The sequence below is a fragment of the Octopus bimaculoides genome, chromosome 11 (assembly GCF_046866305.1).
Source record: "Octopus bimaculoides isolate indiv1 chromosome 11, ASM4686630v1, whole genome shotgun sequence".
NCBI lineage: Eukaryota > Metazoa > Mollusca > Cephalopoda > Octopoda > Octopodidae > Octopus > Octopus bimaculoides.
This window is the reverse complement of record NC_142938.1, coordinates 16,273,094-16,292,004: the sequence shown is the minus strand read 5'-3', so window position 1 is coordinate 16,292,004 and position 18,911 is coordinate 16,273,094. Positions and strand designations below refer to the sequence as shown.

General features: G+C 36.7%; 1 protein-coding gene across 4 annotated transcripts in view; it reads right to left on the bottom strand.

Annotated features, from left to right (window-relative positions):
• LOC106869725 (lipase maturation factor 2) overlaps positions 1–18,911 on the bottom strand; it is a 78,485-nt gene that overhangs the window by 16,076 nt on the left and 43,498 nt on the right. For 2 of the 4 annotated variants that reach the window (XM_014915572.3, XM_014915573.3), the window contains exons 8-11: positions 17,931–18,042; positions 16,022–16,168; positions 15,386–15,491; positions 14,201–14,300 (exon numbers count right to left, since the gene is read on the bottom strand). In XM_014915572.3, the coding sequence (XP_014771058.2) occupies positions 14,201–14,300; positions 15,386–15,491; positions 16,022–16,168; positions 17,931–18,042 (465 nt within the window). Of the gene's footprint in view, positions 1–5,465; positions 5,582–10,825; positions 10,942–14,200; positions 14,301–15,385; positions 15,492–16,021; positions 16,169–17,930; positions 18,043–18,911 lie in introns of all 4 variants that reach the window. The other 2 variants (XM_014915574.3, XM_014915575.3) reach the window with 2 other exon arrangements.

The window sequence follows — 18,911 nt, the reverse complement described above, 5'->3', positions numbered from 1 at the left end:
ATATATATATATATATATATATATATATTCTTTTTTTTTTTTTACTGGTTTCAGTCATTTGACTGCGACCATGCTGGAGCACCACCTTTAGTCGAACAAATCAACCCCAGGACTTATTCTTTGTAAGCCTAGTACTTATTCTATCAGTCTCATTAGCTGAACTGCTAAGTTACAGGGATGTAAACACACCAACATCGGATGTCAAGCGAAGGTGGCAGGGGGGAAAAAACACAGACACGCAAATACATACATACATGTATCTATATATATATGGTGGGCTTCTTTCAGTTTCTGTCTACCAAATCCACTTACAAGGTTTTGCTTAGCCTGGGGCTAAAGTAGAAAATATTTGCTCAAAGTGCTGCACAGTGGGGCTGAACCTGAAACCATATGATTGGGAAGCCAGCTTCTTAACCACATAGCCACACCTGTGCCTAATTAAAATGGTAGGGTTTGTCTGTGAAATACAGTGAATAGTTCCACAGTTTTTCCTTGTTTTTTGAAAACCATTTAAGGATTCTGTGAGATAAGTTTGGTATGTTGCATTGAATATAAATACCAAAACAAATCTTTCATCTCTAAAGTTTAAGTTAATTAGTCAATCCATAAAATAATTTCATTAACAACTCAATAACAACATAGATGTTTTAAGCATTTGACCCAAAAACATTAAAAGATTCATAAACAAAAACAAATCAATATTAAAAGAAGGTTGAAAAAAAAAAAAGTTGTATAAATGATAGTTTTCAGCATCAGAACAATAGCATGAATTCTAAGAAGGAAAATACATTATATAGTCCCCAGTCCTACCTACCTGGTATTTATGACCACAGAAGGATGGAAAGCAACAAAAATAATAATCAAAAAACATCTTTTTTAATCAGAATTTCAACCCAGAACCTAAAGGGACTCAATTAAATACTGCAAAGCTTTTCCTTTGATGTTCTACTAGTTCTGTCCTAATAATAATAATGATAATTCTAACATAGGCACAATGTCCAAGAGCTGGATGTAGTTGAATATATCAGCCTTAGTACCTTGACTTGAACTTGATTGTATCAACCCCAGAATGATGGAAGGCAAAAGTAGCTAAAAACTGTCAGGATTTGAACTTGAGACATAAACTGAATATAGCAAAGTATCTTGCATGATTTTCTATCAAAACTGATAACACTGCCCTATAATAATAATAATAATAATAATAATAATAATAATAATAATTATAATAATAATGATGATAAATTAAAATGGCTTATGATTTGGGAAATGGATATGGTTAGATAAATAATCTTTTTATGGATAAAATAAAGCTTTATATGAAAAGACAACAAGCAGAGGTATGGAATTTGGGATTGAAAAGTGCGCTATAGTGATAAAGAAACGAGGAAGAGTTGAAGGAAGCCAGGTAATTGAAATGCCAAATGGAAAAACAACAAAAGCAGACGAGAAAGGACAGTGGAATAAGTATTTGGGAAGACTGGAAGGAGATGAAATAAAACATGAAGAGATGAAACAAATCACAAATAGTGAGAAAAATATTAAAGTCAAAGTTGAATTCAAAAAAGGTTATTGAAGCAATAAACGCAAGAGCAGTACCAGTTATCAGATATGGAGCTGGACTTATGAACTGGACCCAAAGCAACATACAGAAACTTGACAGAAAAAACTAGAAAGCTGTTGACAATGAATGTATGGAACCCACCATCCGAAAGCTGATATTAACTGGTTAAGACAGGCAAGACGATGACATGGTTGTACTTGAAGAGATACCAGGATGGAAGAGGCTTAACTGCCGCGGAAGAGTGTATACAGATGGAAAGAAAAACTGTACTAGAATATTTACAGAACAGCATAGAGAAATTACTAAAGGCAGCGAATAAAAAATAAGCAATCAAGTGTGGAAAAAGAGAAAAAGACAAAAATGAAATTTACAGAGATTATGTCAAACAGACTGAAGAGAAACCATTGCACGGTCTGTTGGAAAGCCACTGATAATGTATGTGGGGGGGAAAAAACTGGGATTGGTTGAAAAAAGGGCAATTTGAAACAGAAACAGAGAGACTTATTATAGCAGCTGAAAACCAAGCATTAAAGAACAACTTGAGGAAATATGTACACATGGAGAAGGTGTCAACAAAACGTAGAGTTTGTGGAATTTGGGATGAAACAATGGCACACATCGTTACAGAATGTCCTAAGTTGGCTCAGGGACAATACAAGAAATGGAGCTTGAAGATGGAAGTACTTGGTAGAGTTGGAAAAATGCAAGATTTTATGGGATTTTCACATTTCAAATGGACAAGACGATAGAAAATAATAAACCAGACATAACAAGGAAAAGAGAAGTTGCTGACTAATTGATCCATCATGTCCATTTGATTCCAGGATTGTAAAGAAAGACAACGAAAAATTTTTTTTAAAATCCATTAAAATATAAGATTGCAAGAATTTGGATTATGAAAACTATAATGGTTGTATCAGCAATAATTGGTGCATTAAGGACTGTGAGTTATGATGTAGACAAATGATTGAAGCAGATTGGAACAGAAAGTTTGCTTCTTAAGAACAGGGAAGATTATCAGAAGGGTTGTGCACTTGAAAGATTATTGAAAGCTTGTTATGTCTAAGGTTACAGATAGTAACCTGCTACCCATATAAATTCTACCAGAAACAAGACCAAACTGGAGTCAAGTTGAATAATAACAATAATCCTTTCTACTATAAGTACAAGACCTGAAATTTTTGGGGAAATAGTAAGCTGATTACATTGACCCTAGTGTACAACTGGTATTTATTCTATCAACCACAAATGGATGAACGGCAAAATTAGCCACAACAGAATTTGAACCTTAGAACGTAGAGCCAGAAAAAATTCCACAAAGCATTTTGTCCAGTGTGCCACTTTAATAATAATAATAATCCTTTCTATTAAAGGCACAAGGCCTGAAATTTGTGGAGAGGGGATTAGTTGATTACATTGACCCTAGCATTTTACTGGTACTTAATTTATCAACCCTGAAAGAATGAAAGGCAAAATCGACCTATGCAGAATTTGAACTCGGAATGTAGTGACAGCTGAAATACACTAAACATTTCATCCAGCATGCTAATGATTCTGCCAGCTTGCTGCCTCATAATAATAATAATAATATTTTCTACTATAGGCACAAGACCTGAAATTCCAGTGGGGTGGGGAGGAGTCAATTACATCAACTCCGAAAGGATGAAACGTAAAGTTGACCTTAGTGAAATTTGAACTCAGAATGTAAAGATGGACAAAATGCTGCTAAGTATTTTGTCCAATGTGCTAACAATAATAATAATAATAATAATTTTCACTATATGCACAAGGCCTTAACTGACTATATTGATCCCTATTACTTAATTGGTACTTCATTTTATTGACCCTGGGAGGATGTAAAGCAAAACTGAGTCTGGTAGGATTTGAAATCAGAAGGCAGGTAACCATAACTAAATACCACAAAGCATTTTGTTTGATGCTCTACCATTTACTCCAATTCCCCATTACCATTATATATCTGAAGAGAGCACTTTTGGCTTCCCTAGAATTGGTTAATTATCTCCAGATCATACTTTAAGCAAGTAAAATATTAACAGAAAAGAGAAAAAAATATGAGTGAGCAGCGTCACTCAACTAAAAAGAACATGAGTGAGAAGTGTCACTCAACTAAAGATCTGTAGAATAAACAAAGTACTGTTTTTTTTTAATTACTTGATTTAATTACCTTATTTTTTTTCACCTTCTTTTAAGCAAATTAATCAAAATTTCTGCCAACAAACAAAAAGCAAACAGAAAACAAACAAAACAAAACAAAACTAAACAAAAGCAAGTGTTAGAAGAAAATGCTCCAGCATGGCCAGAATCACAGGGACCAACTATGAACTAAAGTATGCATACACAATTGGAGTAACCAAGACAAACACACACCTCCCACCCAAACTCCTTTTGTGAGTGTGTTAGATCATGCACTGATACATGTGTGTGTGTGTGTATGTGTGATCAACTGTATGTATATGTATACATGTTTGCATGCATATCTGTATATAGGTGTGTTTGTATGTCATCATCATTTCAATGGCCATTTTTCTATGCTCACATTGGTCAAACAGAATCCATTGAGGCAGATTTTATACAGCTGGATACACTGATCGTCATCAACCCTCACTTGTTTCCAAATAAAGTAATATTTCTCCAGGTTGGACATGTTTTCACAAAAGATTTTCAATGATGGACACTACTTGTACGATGGTAACACTCACTCATAAGCATATTATATATATATATTTATTATTTACATATATATATATTTATTATTTACATATATATATATATATATATATATATATATATATATATATCTGTAAAAATATGTGACACTTATTCGGTAGCCATGATAAAACTCCGAGTTTCGGATGCCGGGGCAGAAACCCACGCTGCTATCTCTTCAGTTATCTGGCCATTGAAAGTTCCTATGAAAATGACCGTTAAACAAAGGGCCAGTTAACTGAAGAGATGGCGGCGTGGGTTTCTGCCCCGGCATCCGAAACTCGGAGTTTTATCATGGCTACCGAATAATTGTCACATATTTTTACAGATAAATTCCTCTATTTACATAATATCGAGGTCTCTTTCTTTCTTTTGTTGTCTTTTCTATCAATTTATTATTTATATATATATATATATTATATGTATATCACATGTGATCACGTGACTGACCAGGCTATCACATGTTACACATAACTGGTCACAATTCGCTGTTGCATCAATTTAGTCTTCAAATGATGCCAGCCCGCTGGCTAGACGAGCAGGCCAACCACATGTGAAGGCACGTGGCCTAGTGGTTAGGCTATTGCATTCATAATCGGTAGTTCATGGGTTTGATTCCCTGACTGGGCAGCATGTTGTGCTCTTGAGCAAAACACTGCATTTCACATCGCTTTAGTGACCCTTCGATCGGGCAGTGGATGTTGACCTGCTCGCCTAGCCACCGGGTTGGAATCATCTGAAGGCTAAAAACAATGCAAAGTACATAGTGATCAGCGATGTATAACATCTGATAGCCTGGTTGGCCACATGATCACATGTGATATATATATATATATATATATATATTAAAATACAGAAAACATAAAAACCAAAAATGGGGGAAAAATAAAGTAAAACTATTGAATAAACTACACAAAAATGCAATCCAATGACATTTTATTTTGGAGTGTGTGTACGTGTGTGTGTGTACGTATGTGTGCACACACATGTAAGCACATGTGTCCAATAATTGTTTGAAGAGAAGGGCTTAGGTTTTCACTGAACACAGCAAAACAAACAAAAAAAACACTGGTGATAATTAGTATAAAAATAACTGTTAATTATTATTATTATTATTATTATCATTATAGTTATTATGGTCTACAATCTCTCTCAACTACACTCTACTCTGTTGTACCTTTCCAGGGAGCCGTAAGGAGAAGTGATTCGAAATGGCGCTATTGTGGCATGGATTTCTTTTACTTCAGGCCACAGAGTCGCTGTAGCCTCCTTATGGAGGTAGGAGAGAGGCACCTTGAAAAAAAACAACATTTACAAATTCATGGAGACTCTAATGAGACACAAGATCTTATACTAAGGAAGAAACAAACAATAAAATCACCCTCCAAAAAAAAAAAAAATGAATTTGGTTGATATCAGAATCCAAACAGAACTTAGTGGGTGATTTTAGGACCAAAACATTATATTTGTACATATGTGTGTGTGTGTGTGTGTGTATAGAGAAAGAGGCAATTATGATAAACAAATTAGACATATCAAATATATTAAATACATCAAATACGAAATATGTATACCTGCAAAACAAGAGAAAGCAAAAGGTGAAAACATTCAGGTGACAAATTTTTATGCATAAATATGTAGAAATTTACATTAATTTGTCCAATTTACACAGAGTACAAACAACTCCTTTAATTTTCTCTGTTGTTTGTGTAAGTTGTTAATATAAATATCTACATATTTATACATAAAAATTCATCACCAGAAAGTTTCGATCTTTTGCTTTCACCCATTTTGCTTGTATACATATACACATATTTTGTATTTGATATATTTGACGTGTCTAATTTATTTATCCACATAATTGCCTCTATACCCGTTCAACTTTATCCCCCTGATAGCCATTCTTTACTCTGTGGAATCGATCCCCTGTAAAGACATCAGAGTCTAAGTTTGAATCTTTTGAGCACTACTAAGTGTCTTCTATATGAAGAATCGCTGAATCTCATCTGTGAACTATATATATATATATATATATCATGAGAACAATATTAAGAATTACTCAGGGTTTTATGTTTATGTCAATGTGAGAGAGGTTTGAGTAACTGATATCCCATAATGCAACAGTTAAGCATGTTTGATATTCAAACACTCGACAAAATGACACACTCATACAAACACATCCACATATGTGCATGTGTGTGTATATATACATACACACACACATATATATATATATATATATACACATACATGTGTGTGTGTGTACATGAATATATTTATACACACATACACAAACTCAAATATACACAAATGTGTAGGAATGGATAATAGGAAGAGCACCCACAAAATAAATTCTTTCAAATCCTCATAGAGCTCCTTAAAACTAGTCAATAATTTCTGTGGTGGATGTGTGAGGGTTGCAATGAAATGATGAGATAAGCATGCTTTGTTGGATGTGTGTTGCTGATGTACACAAACAATGAAAGACAAATGAGCTGAGAGAAAAAAACTGGGTGTAAAAGAAATCAAATGTAATCTACAGAGAAGACTTGTGCAAATATGTGATGTATATGGGGCTGACAACTGGGGCAAAGTGTAAAGTGATCAAAGTAGAAAGAACTTGTGAAGGTGGGGAGAAAATGAGGAAGACATAGGGGGAAAAAGTGATGGAAGATGATCCCAGGATACTGAAAGTTACAAGGAAGATGATAAAAAAAGAACTGCAACAAGAAAGCAAAACATTGCACTGGAGACAACACCTCCATCAAAGCAAGCATGGAAAAAATATCAACATAAAATGATGATGTGTGTCTGAGGAAGATTTTATGCAATGGATACATTTCCTATTATGCAGGAGTGGCTGTGTGGTAAGTAGCTTGCTTACGAACCACATAGTTCCGGGTTCAGTCCCACTGCGTGGCACCTTGCGTAAGTGACTTCTACTATAGCCTCGGGCTGATTAAAGCCTTGTGAGTGGATTTGGTAGACGGAAACTGAAAGAAGCCCGTCGTATATATATATATATATATATATATATATATATATATATGTGTGTGTGTGTGTGTGTGTGTTTGTGTGTCTGTCCCCTCAACATCGCTTGACAACCCATGCTGGTGTGTTTACGTCCCCGTAACACAGCGGTTCGGCAAAAGAGGCCGATAGAATAAGTACTAGGCTTACAAAGAATAAGTACTGGGGTCGATTTGCTCGACTAAAGGCGGTGCTCTAGCATGGCCGCAGTCAAATGACTGAAACAAGTAAAAGAGTAAAGAGTATTATGCAAACCTGAAACATGTATTAAATGACTTCAAAATATCACTATTTAGTTTGATTTCATTATTACAACTAATATGACTCGATACCATTACTAATTAGCCAATCTTGACTCCACTTATGTGGACACTAACAAGGATTTGAGTAATCTGTTATATTTGAACTAAGTTGAAAATTCCGGTACAGAGTACTGCTTCATAGTGTAACATGAAATGCTTGTGTGTGTGTGTGAGACCATATACTTAAACCTCTTCCTCATCTCATAGCATAAAGCTACTTTCCTCTCTACTGTAGTTCCACTCAACTAATGGGGATCTTAGTTATTTAGTTGTGCTGGCTGCATGACAACCTCACAAGTGCTGATGTCATAAAAAAAAGTACCCTGTGCACACTGTGAAGTGGTTAGCAATAGGAAGGGCATAGAGGTGTAGAAACCATACCAAGGCAGACATTGGAGCACAATGCAATCTTGAAATCTGATAGATACTGACAAACCATCCAACCCATGCTAGCATGGGAACACGGGCACTAAGTAACAATGATGATAATATATGTGCGAGTGTGTGTTTGTTCAACAAACATTTCCATGCTAACGTGGCTTGGATAGGAATTGATTTGAAGCAGAATTTTAGAACCAGATGCTCTACCTGTTGTCAACCCTCACCTGTTTACAAGTCAAGGATTTTTTTTTCCAAAGGACTTCAGTATACCCAGGGAATATTTATACATCAAAGAGTATAAATACCATCACCATTTTCCTCAAACAGTGATAAGCAAAATAACAGTATTCACACACACACACACAAATGATGTGCTTCTGACAATTTCTGTCTACCAAGTTCACTCTTAAGAAATTCCTTAGCCCAAGGCTATAGTAGCAGACACCTGTTCAAAGTGCCATACAGTGGAAGACAAAACCACACGGCTCCCTGGAGAGACCTTAAATGAAAATCAAGCCAGTTTTTAAAATCTGTAAGAAGCACAAGAAATAATAATTAAATCAATTCTTTCTAATTTTGGCACAAGGCCAGCAAATTGTGACCAATTTGATCCTGAGAGGATGAAAGACAAAAATGGCCTTGACTTTGGTAGGATTTGAACTAAAAATATAAAGAGCTGGAACAAATACCGTAAAAATATTTTGATCCAGCTATATAACAATTCTGCCAATCCACTTCTCTTATAATTTCTTAAAGAGGCACAAAACTAAAAACTTGTAGACAGGGGAACTGCTGAATATTCTGACCCTGTACCTGACTGGTACTTTATTCTATTGGAATTGGAAGGATGAAGAACAAAAACTGACCTCAGTAAGATTTGAACTTAGAATGAAAAGAGCGGGAACAAATGTCAAGAACAATTTAGCCAGCCACACAGTGACTCTGTCAATTCAAATAACAACAACAACAATAATAATAATAATAATCCTTTCTACTAAAGGCACAAGGCCTGAAATTTAATGACTAGTCGATTACATCGACCCCAGTGTTCACTGGTACTTATTTTATCAACCCCGAAAGGATGAAAGGCAAAGTCAACCTTGGCAGAATTTGAACTCAGAAAGGCGACAAGCTGACAGAAACGTTAGCACATCAGACGAAATGCTTAGCGGTATTTCGTCTGCTGCTACGTTCTGAGTTCAAATTCCGCCGAGGTCGACTTTGCCTTTCATCCTTTCGGGGGTTGATAAATTAAGTACCAGTTACGCACTGGGGTCGATGTAATTGACTTAAACTGTTTGTCTGTCCTTGTTTGTCCCCTCTATGTTCAGCTCCTTGTAGACAGTAAAGAAATAAGAATTTGAACTCAGAATGTACTGACAGGCAAAATACCGCCAAGAATTCTGTCCAGTGTGCTAATAATTCTGCCAGCTCACCACCTTCAATAATAATAATAATAATAATAATAATAATGTTTTCGGCTATAGGCACAAAGCCTAAAAGGCTGGGGGAGGGGTTAGTCAATTACATCAATCCCAAGTCTCAACTGGTACTTATTTTGATCCACAAAAGGATGAAAAGAAAAGTTAGCCTCGATGGAATCTGAACACAGAACAAAAAGACAAAATTTGCTAAGCATTATGTTCAGCATGCTAACAATTCACCTTAATAATAATAATGGTAACTGTTTGAAATCTTGACACAAAAAACAGGAATTTGTTGGAGGTGGTGGGGTTGATTACATTCACCCCAGCACTTGGTACTTTATTAACCCCAAAAGGATGAAAGGCAAAGCCAATTTCAGAAGAATTTGGCCTCAGAACATTCAGATTCTGCCAATGTTGACTTCGCCTTTCACTCTTTCAGGGTTGATGTAGTAAATACCAGCTGAGTACTGGGGTCAAAATGATAACAATAAAGCTATACTATATAGTAGAGTGACTAGTTGAATGAGCCTAGCCAAAAAGCAGTATTAAAATGCTATTAGTAACTAATTAATTAATTTAATTAGAAAAAACAACATTAAGAAATACTCACAAGGCAACAAAAACTTCATTTTCATTTTATCTAGTTTCAGCTTATGAGCTGTGGCCATGCTGGGGCACCGCCATTAAACTTCTATGCTAAAACTTGATTTATTCAATATAGCTGCTAAATAGCTTTAAACCCTCAGACTATTTTTCAATAAGCAATTCATATATCTAAAATTCTAAACCTACTTCTCCCCAACCACAAAAATATATTAATCAAATATCGTGCTCAATGGTAGAGGCTGTCCAATAATGAATGCCGCCAAATATGTTCTGCTAGTCACAATCACTATAATACAGTGATGAAATAGTTTGCTCAATAGAGTTACCGAAATATGACTACCATCAAATAGTTTAGCAAGGCATATTTTGAGCCAACGAAGGATCCTCTATGGAGATCACTTGATACTGCTAGAAATAGCAGCCAAATTTCCTTTAAATCACACTTTACTGTCTCAGCAAAAAATAGGAGACATTAGATAATGCAGTCCTAGGTATATGTCTGAAAGAAAAAAAAACTAATAGGGGATGGTCATTGTTGGAACACCTTTGATATTAGTTTTGCTCAATCAAGGTTGACCTGTGACTAAAATAATAATAGATTAATTTGACTAAGATTACAGAAACTGCTTTTTTCGTTAGGTCCCTTTTAAAATAAAGAGGAATAAAAAAAAAAGGAGACATCCGCAAGGGATGTAAAATATTTTTCTCTGTCTAGAATATAGAAATAATTAAACAGGTGAGAATAAGAGAAAATATTACTTGCAGGCTTTCAGGTATAAAAATAGGAGTACCTGCGAAAAAGACCATAGGAGCTGGTTATCTTATAACGTGTCGACAGCCTGTACATATCATATATATCTGCTGAAAGGGATCTGTGTACTGAGCCAACAACACGGGAATAGGGAACCTAAAAAAACAGAAATTAGAACAACTATGTCGGTTTTGGTTTTGTTTTGTTTTGATTGTTTTTGACATTCCCACCTCTACCATCACTTGGTAGAGGTGATGGCTTTTGGAAAATAAAAGAAGTGAAGATTTAAGGAACCCAATATCTTTGAAAAAATTTTCCTAGGTTCCAAATAAACTATTGAGAGCCAATAATCAGCTCCATTTCAAAGTAATATATCTTCCTATGGAAAGGGTGTTGGTCTATTATCAGTGACATTCCCACCCCCCGTTGCCCAAAAGGTCTGACACATCAACCTGCTCCCTAACATCTAGGCAAGCTGAGGCAATATAGAATGTGAAATTCTCCTCCACCATCCCATCCACAGGCTATCTGAACACTTGACCAAAAAAGGAAGAACATGTACTGTAGTCTTAGATATACTATGCATGAAAGAAAGACTAGATACGCATGACTGGAATTTCTTTGTTTATAGATCTGCTTAATAAGGATTAACCTGGAGCAAAACAACAACAAAAGCGAATGTAGGGACTTCTATGCAATCATTTGATATGCTACAAACAACAGCTAAATCTCTTTAAATCCTGCCATACCATTTTGAAAAGGACACATAGGATAGTGTGGCTCTAGAAACACTATGTCTGAAAGAAGTTGTGATAGTTATGGCTGAAGCAAGTTTGACAATAGGCCAGCTAAATCTAAATCAGGGCTAATATGAGGTTAAACAATAACAACAACACTAACATTATTTCAACAACAATAACCAACAAGGTGAATCAACGATAGAAAATCTTGGTGGTAGCTTGATCTATTAAAAATAGGAGCTATTTCTCCCTCAAATTACATGCTACTGTCTGAAGAAGAGGAAGGACACATTGGATGATGTAATCCTAAATATAGTCAGAAAAAAGAAAAGGATAGCGTGGATGTGACAGAAATACCTTTAATTATAGGTGGCCTTCAGGAATAAGACTGACCTGGGGCTAAAGAAGAAAAACTGTACGGGCAAAAAAAAAAAAAAAATTAAATATAGGCGCAGGAGTGGCTGTGTGGTAAGTAGCTTGCTAACCAACTACATGGTTCTGGGTTCAGTCGCACTGTGTGGCACCTTGGGCAAGTGTCTTCTACTATAGCCTCGGGCTGACCAAAGCCTTGTGAGTGGATTTGGTAGACAGAAACTGAAAGAAGCCCGTCGTATATATGTATATATATATATATATATATATATATATATATATGTGTGTGTGTGTATATGTTTGTGTATCTATGTTTGTCCCCCCCCAACATCGATTGACAACCAATGCTGGTGTGTTTACATACCCATAACTTAGCGGTTCGGCAAAAGAGACCGGTAGAATAAGTACTAGGCTTCCAAAGAATAAGTCCTGGGGTCGATTTGCTCGACTAAAGGCAGTGCTCCAGCGTGGCCACAGTCAAATGACTGAAACAAGTAAAAGAAAGAATAAATGCCAAAATTACAAGTATTTGTTCTTGCCGTCTGCACTCTGAGTTCAAATCCAGCTGGAGTCATCTTTCCTTTTCATCTCTTCAGGATCAATAGAATAAATTACCAATCCAGGATGATGGTGGACTGAAGGATTTCTTAGCATATTAGACTAGATTCTTTGTGGTATTTTGAGTGGTTGATTTTAATTCATTCAAAACACCTGGTATGTGTTAATATTAAGTTGTTTCCCTTGAGATCAGGCCTGCATGTTCAGATGAACACCATATTGTGATCATCGTGATCATCATCATCATCATCATCATCATCATCGTCGTTTAACGTCCGCTTTCCATGCTGGCATGGGTTGGACGATTTGACTGAGGACTGGTGAAACCAGATGGCAACACCAGGCTCCAATCTGATTTGGCAGAGTTTCTACGGCTGGATGCCCTTCCTAACGCCAACCACTCAGAGAGTGTAGTGGGTGCTTTTACGTGTCACCTGCATGAAGGCCAGTCAGGCGGTACTGGCAACGGCCACGCTCAAGATGGTGTATTTTATGTGCCACCTGCACAAGAGCCAGTCCAGGGGCACTGGCAACGATATGATTTTAAATATGTCCTGACTGTTATAAATATTTGATAGCAAAGTTAAATATTTCTAGTCATGGATTATCTTTGGACATAGTAGTTGTAGATAAATTAGAAAAAAAAAAGTATAACTTCACAAAACGGCCTCTGACCTTGTGTGAAGAAGACGAGCATCAAACAATCATGATCATCATCATCATCATCATCATCGTTTAACGTCCGCTTTCCATGCTAGCATGGGTTGGACGATTTGACTGAGGACTGGTGGAACCCGAAGGCTACACCAGGCTCCAATCTGATTTGGCAGAGTTTCTACAGCTGAAAGTTTCTACAGCTGGAACCTAGATTTGGAAATTCGATCTCAGTATATGGACCTGGATGTGTGTGCGTAGGCACGCATACATGTGTTTGTGTGTGAGAGACAGTTTGTTTATGTTATGTCTCTTTGTCTTGACACCACACAATAGTTGTAAATGAGTGTCACTGCCATACAAGCACTGTCATTCCTTTCCAATATTCTGCAAAAAACACGTCTGGTCATGGGAAATATATTATTCAGAAACAGGTGAGGTTTAAGCAACAAGAAGCGCATCCAGCCACAGAAAAATCTACCGCAATAGACTCCGTTTGACCATGGAAGCATGGAGAAGTTTGACATTGAATGAAAAATGGTAAATGAATTATGATACAGAAAAAGAAGACTGAGGAAGACATATGAAGAAGCAATGAAGGATAATCTGAAGATGCTGAATTCCATGAAGGAAATAAATGATGAACGGATTGCAATAAGAGGTGAGAAGCTGCATCAGCAAAGACCCAACCAACCCATGCAAGCATCGAAGAAGAGATGTAAAGTGACGATGAATATGGCAACATACCAAAGACTACATAATAGACATGGACATAAGAAACACCACAAATGACAGTCAGCCAGTCAAATAGTCAGTTGTTTAAGCCTTATGGTAATAGTTTATGTAAGAAAACAAATATGGAATATTCCGTAATAGAAATAACATTTTATGGTAGCTATAACATGGACTGACAGGGTGGACTACTATTATTATTATTATTACTACTATTGTTACAACAAGCACATTCACTGACACTTAAACATTGAAGGAAATAAAGAAAAAATAAATGAAATGAGAGAAAAATGGAAGGCATGAAACGAAAAGAAATAGAGAGGAAGAAGGAAATAATGAAAGAAGGGAAGAAAGCTTACCAAACTGATAGCAAACATGATGGCAGCAAGGACTGCAACTAGCGTCACTCCAACTGAAGACAAAAGTTTACGCAAAAGTCCTTTCTCATTCTTCCAACATCTGAAACAGAAAGGGAAATTTTTTTCAAATCTTGGCACACATTTTTGTTATGATTCTATTCGTCTATTGGTTTTGGTCTTTGACAATTCTACTCCCTTTAAAATTGCTGGTCTTATGCCAGACTTTGAAACTATTGCTACTACTGTTGTTGTTGTTGGCACTCCGTCGCTTACAACGTCGAGGGTTCCAGTTGATCCGATCAACGGAACAGCCTGCTCGTGAAATTAACGTGCATGTGGCTGAGCACTCCACAGACACGTGTACCCTTAATGTAGTCCTCGGGGATATTCAGCGTGACACAGTGTGACAAGGCTGGCCCTTTGAATTACAGGTACAACAGAAACAGGAAGAAAGAGTGAGAGAAAGTTGTGGTGAAAGAGTACAGCAGGTTTCGCCACCATCCCCTGCCGGAGCCTCGTGGAGCTTTAGGTGTTTTCGCTCAATAAACACTCACAACGCCCGGTCTGGGAATTGAAACCGCGATTCTATGACTGCGAGTCCACTGCCCTAACCACTGGGCCATTGCACCTCCACTGCTACTACTACTACTACTACTGCTATTATTATCGTATCATCACCAACATAGAAATTGGTGAGCTGGTAGAATCATTAGCATGCTGGGTGAAATGCTTAGCAATATTTCGTCCATCTAGCCTATGAAAATCAAACCTCATGTCGGCTGTAAACTATAGTTCCAGTTTCTCTCTATCAAGTTTCACTTATAAAACATTGGTTAACTCGTGACTACAGTCAATGACATAAGCCAATAGCATCCTTACAGTGAAAGCAAATCCCATATCACATGGTTCTGAAACACACACACACACTGCCAAATCAGACTGGAGCCTGGTGTAGCCATCTGGTTTCACCAGTCCTCAGTCAAATCGTCCAACCCATGCTAGCATGGAAAGCGAACGTTAAACGACGACGACGACACTGACTTGCTCCCTCGTTTGTTGTTCCCAGCATCCTAAAATCTGATGAACTACCACTTCTAATAAAAAAAAACCTCCCTCTACTCTCTTCAGCCTTAAAAAAAAAAAAAAAAAGTAGGGCAGGGTGGTCAAAAATATAAACTTCATTACCTGACAAAAGAAATGAGCACCTCAATACCTAAGGCCACAGCCCCGATATATATTGTAATAGGTACAACTTTGGCCAGCAGATCAGAGAATTCCTTTTTCGTAAAAGCTGAAAATTAACAAAACAAAAAGAAAGTACAATTATAAGAGAGTAAAAAAAAAAAGAAGAAAAACATGAATTATGTTGTCACTGTTTGTGGCGGATTAAGGCAGTGAGCTGGCAGAATCATTCCTGCAGTGGGAAAAATGCTTAGTGGCATTTCTTCTGAGTTCAAATTCAGACATCTAAATAAATTATTTAAGAGTTGTCTTTCTGTCAACCAATGTAGTATATATATATATATATATATATATATATATATATATTGGCGTTAGGAAGGGCATCCAGCTGTAGAAACTCTGCCAAATTTAGATTGGAGCCTGGTGTTGCCATCCGGTTTCACCAGTCCTCAGTCAAATCGTCCAACCCATGCTAGCATGGAAAGCGGACGTTAAACGATGATGATGATGATGATGATGATATATATAAAGTGAAGTGAGATGATTAACATTGAAATTAAGTAATTAAACAGAAGAATAAAAGTAAGAAAAACAAAAAGAAAAGCAGGCTCAATCTTAAAGGAACAAAAAACTCTTTACCTATTTGTGTTTTAAGTGACGTGTAACCTGGTCCTAATCTCAAAGTAAAATAGACCACCAATACATAGCCAAGGAAGACATAGACAACAATTGTGATAATCCAGTCTGCCACTCGATTCCAAAAGGACTTAGCTTCGGGAGGGTGACCTGTAGAAGCAATAACAAAGTTAATGTTGTCAGAGAAAAGTATCAATACAAGAGTGTAAAAGTGCTGAAAGAAAATGGTAAATCACATTTTGATAGTAACATCAACACGAACATACATACACACTCTAACACCAACTCTTTTTTTCCTAATTGATGTGAGAGAAGCTCTAAAAATGTTAAGTAATTGGGTGAGTAGCTATGCAGCTCCTCTACAGCAAGAAACCTACTCTGCACTCTTTTCTCATACTTTAACCCCCTCATCGCAAGTATAAAGCCCCCAACTCCTTTCCTTTCCTTGGCACTTGAAGTTTTGCTAGCTGCATGGCAACCACACTAGTGCTGGTAGCATGGAAAAAGTACAAAGTACACAATGTAAAATGGTAGGTGTTAGGAAAGGAATCCAACTGCAGAAATTATGGTCACACCAGACACTGCAGTATGACACTTTTTGGACCCATCGGATTCTTCCAAACTGTCCACCCCATACTGGCGGAAAACATGGATACATCTTCATCGTTTTTATATCTGCTTTCCATGCTGGCATGGGCAGGATGGGTTGCCACAGTTCAAGTCAGTCTTCATTTAGAATTATAGCTCTCCAAGACAGCTTATAGCAGGGGTTTTCAAACTTTTTGACTTGCGGACCCCTTTATATTTCAGGATTTACCTTAGGGACCCCCTTATAAACGCTTATGAAATTTATACATAAATATTTGCTTAAAATAACATATATTTTTACATTTATTTATTTAACAGCATTTAACAAATAGGTTTATTGTCAATTAAAAGATTTCGATTAAAAAACATATATAAAATCAAATTGCCCATAAAAAGTATTTGCTGTCCACGGACCCCTGTGGTCTGCGGACCACAGTTTGAAAACCCCTGGCTTATAGGACCACATTTTACCTCACTTGTACATTTTACCTCACTTGTATATTTCAGCTTGGTTTCTATAGCCAGATGCCTTTAATAACACCAACCCTTGCCTATTTCCAAACAAAGTAACATTTCTCATGATGAGGCATGTTTTCCATAGAAACGAATGAACAGCATCGCTTGTATGACAGTGATGCTCATTTACAACTGTTAAATGATGTCAAGACAAGGGTACACTTGAATACACACACACACACACACACACACACACTATATACATATAGGTGCAGGCATGGCTGTGTGGTAAGAAGCTTGTTTCCCAACCACATGATTCTAGGTTCAGTTCCACTGTGTAGCACCTTGAGCAAGTGTCTTCTACTATAGCCTCAGGCCGGCCATAGTCTAGTGAGGGGATTTGGTAGATGGAACCTGACAGAAGCCCATCATGTATGTATGTGTGTGTTTGTCCCACCATTGCTTGACAACTAACACTGGTGTGTTTAGGTCCCTGTAACTTAGTTCAGCAAAAGAGCCAGACAGAATAAGTACTAGGCTTACAAAGAGTAAGTCCTGAGGTCAATTTCTTCGACAAAAGCCTGTTAAGGCAGTGCTCCAGCATGACGGCAATCAAATGGCTGAAACAAGTAAAACAGTAAAAGAACAGAATATACAATGTATGTTTGTGTATAGCAGATTTCTTTTAGTTTCTGTCTACTAATTCCACTCTCATGGCTTTAGCCTGACTGAGGCTATCATAGAAGACACTTGCCCAAGGAGTCTCAAGACGACATGATAGGGAAGCTTCTGAACCACACAGGTGTGTGTATGTGTGTCTGTGTGTGTAATATAATTTATACAAGCCGTGTAAAACGCAAATACTTACTTGCTCGTTTCTTGAAAAAGTCATCATCCACTAATGAAATGCACAGTGTAATTGTAAGCAAATTGAAAAAATTGTAGTTTCCTGTTAGAATTATCATTATTTGAAGAAGTACCTGACAAGAAAAGAATGAGCCCAATATAACAACAGACCATACCACTATAGCAATATAATAACAGATTAGAACAACAAATTAAAAAAAGGAAAAAGATGCTCTTCAGGCATGAATGACCATGGAATCATCATCATCATCATCGTTTAACGTCCGCTTTCCATGCTAGCATGAGTTGGACGACTTGACTGAGGACTGGTGAAACCGGATGGCAACACCAGGCTCCAATCTAAATTTGGCAGAGTTTCTACAGCTGGATGCCCTTCCTAACGCCAACCACTCAGAGAGTGTAGTGGGTGCTTTTACGTGTCACCTGCACGAAGACCAGTCAGGCGATACTGGCAACAAGGATATTACAGATTGTACTGTAATCATCCCAGGAATGTGGACTATAGTCATAAGAAACATGTGATTTGTGGAAATGCACATAGCAATGCATTAAAGTATGTATAAATACCATCTATGGATTATTATTATTATTATTATTATTATTATTATAACTACATTTATCAGCTCAGTACAACCCCAAAAAACTGCTGTTGCAAGTTGGTGCCATTAGGTTGCAGCCGACATAATAAAATAGCTTTTATATGCATACAAAATGTTTCCCATGAACAAACTTATATATATGTATATATATAGACACACACACACATCATAAATATATATGTTTATGCATGCACAACTATGCATACAATACAAAAAACATACACACAAGCATATATATAAAATACTGTTAAATTTTTAGGAATTAGCTGTAGAACTAATGAAATAACAGAAAATATTTCGTTAAAACTTTATTTTCTTTTAATGTTTAACAATGGTGCCATATGGTAGTGATTTCCTACATTGAGACAAAGAAACACATTGTT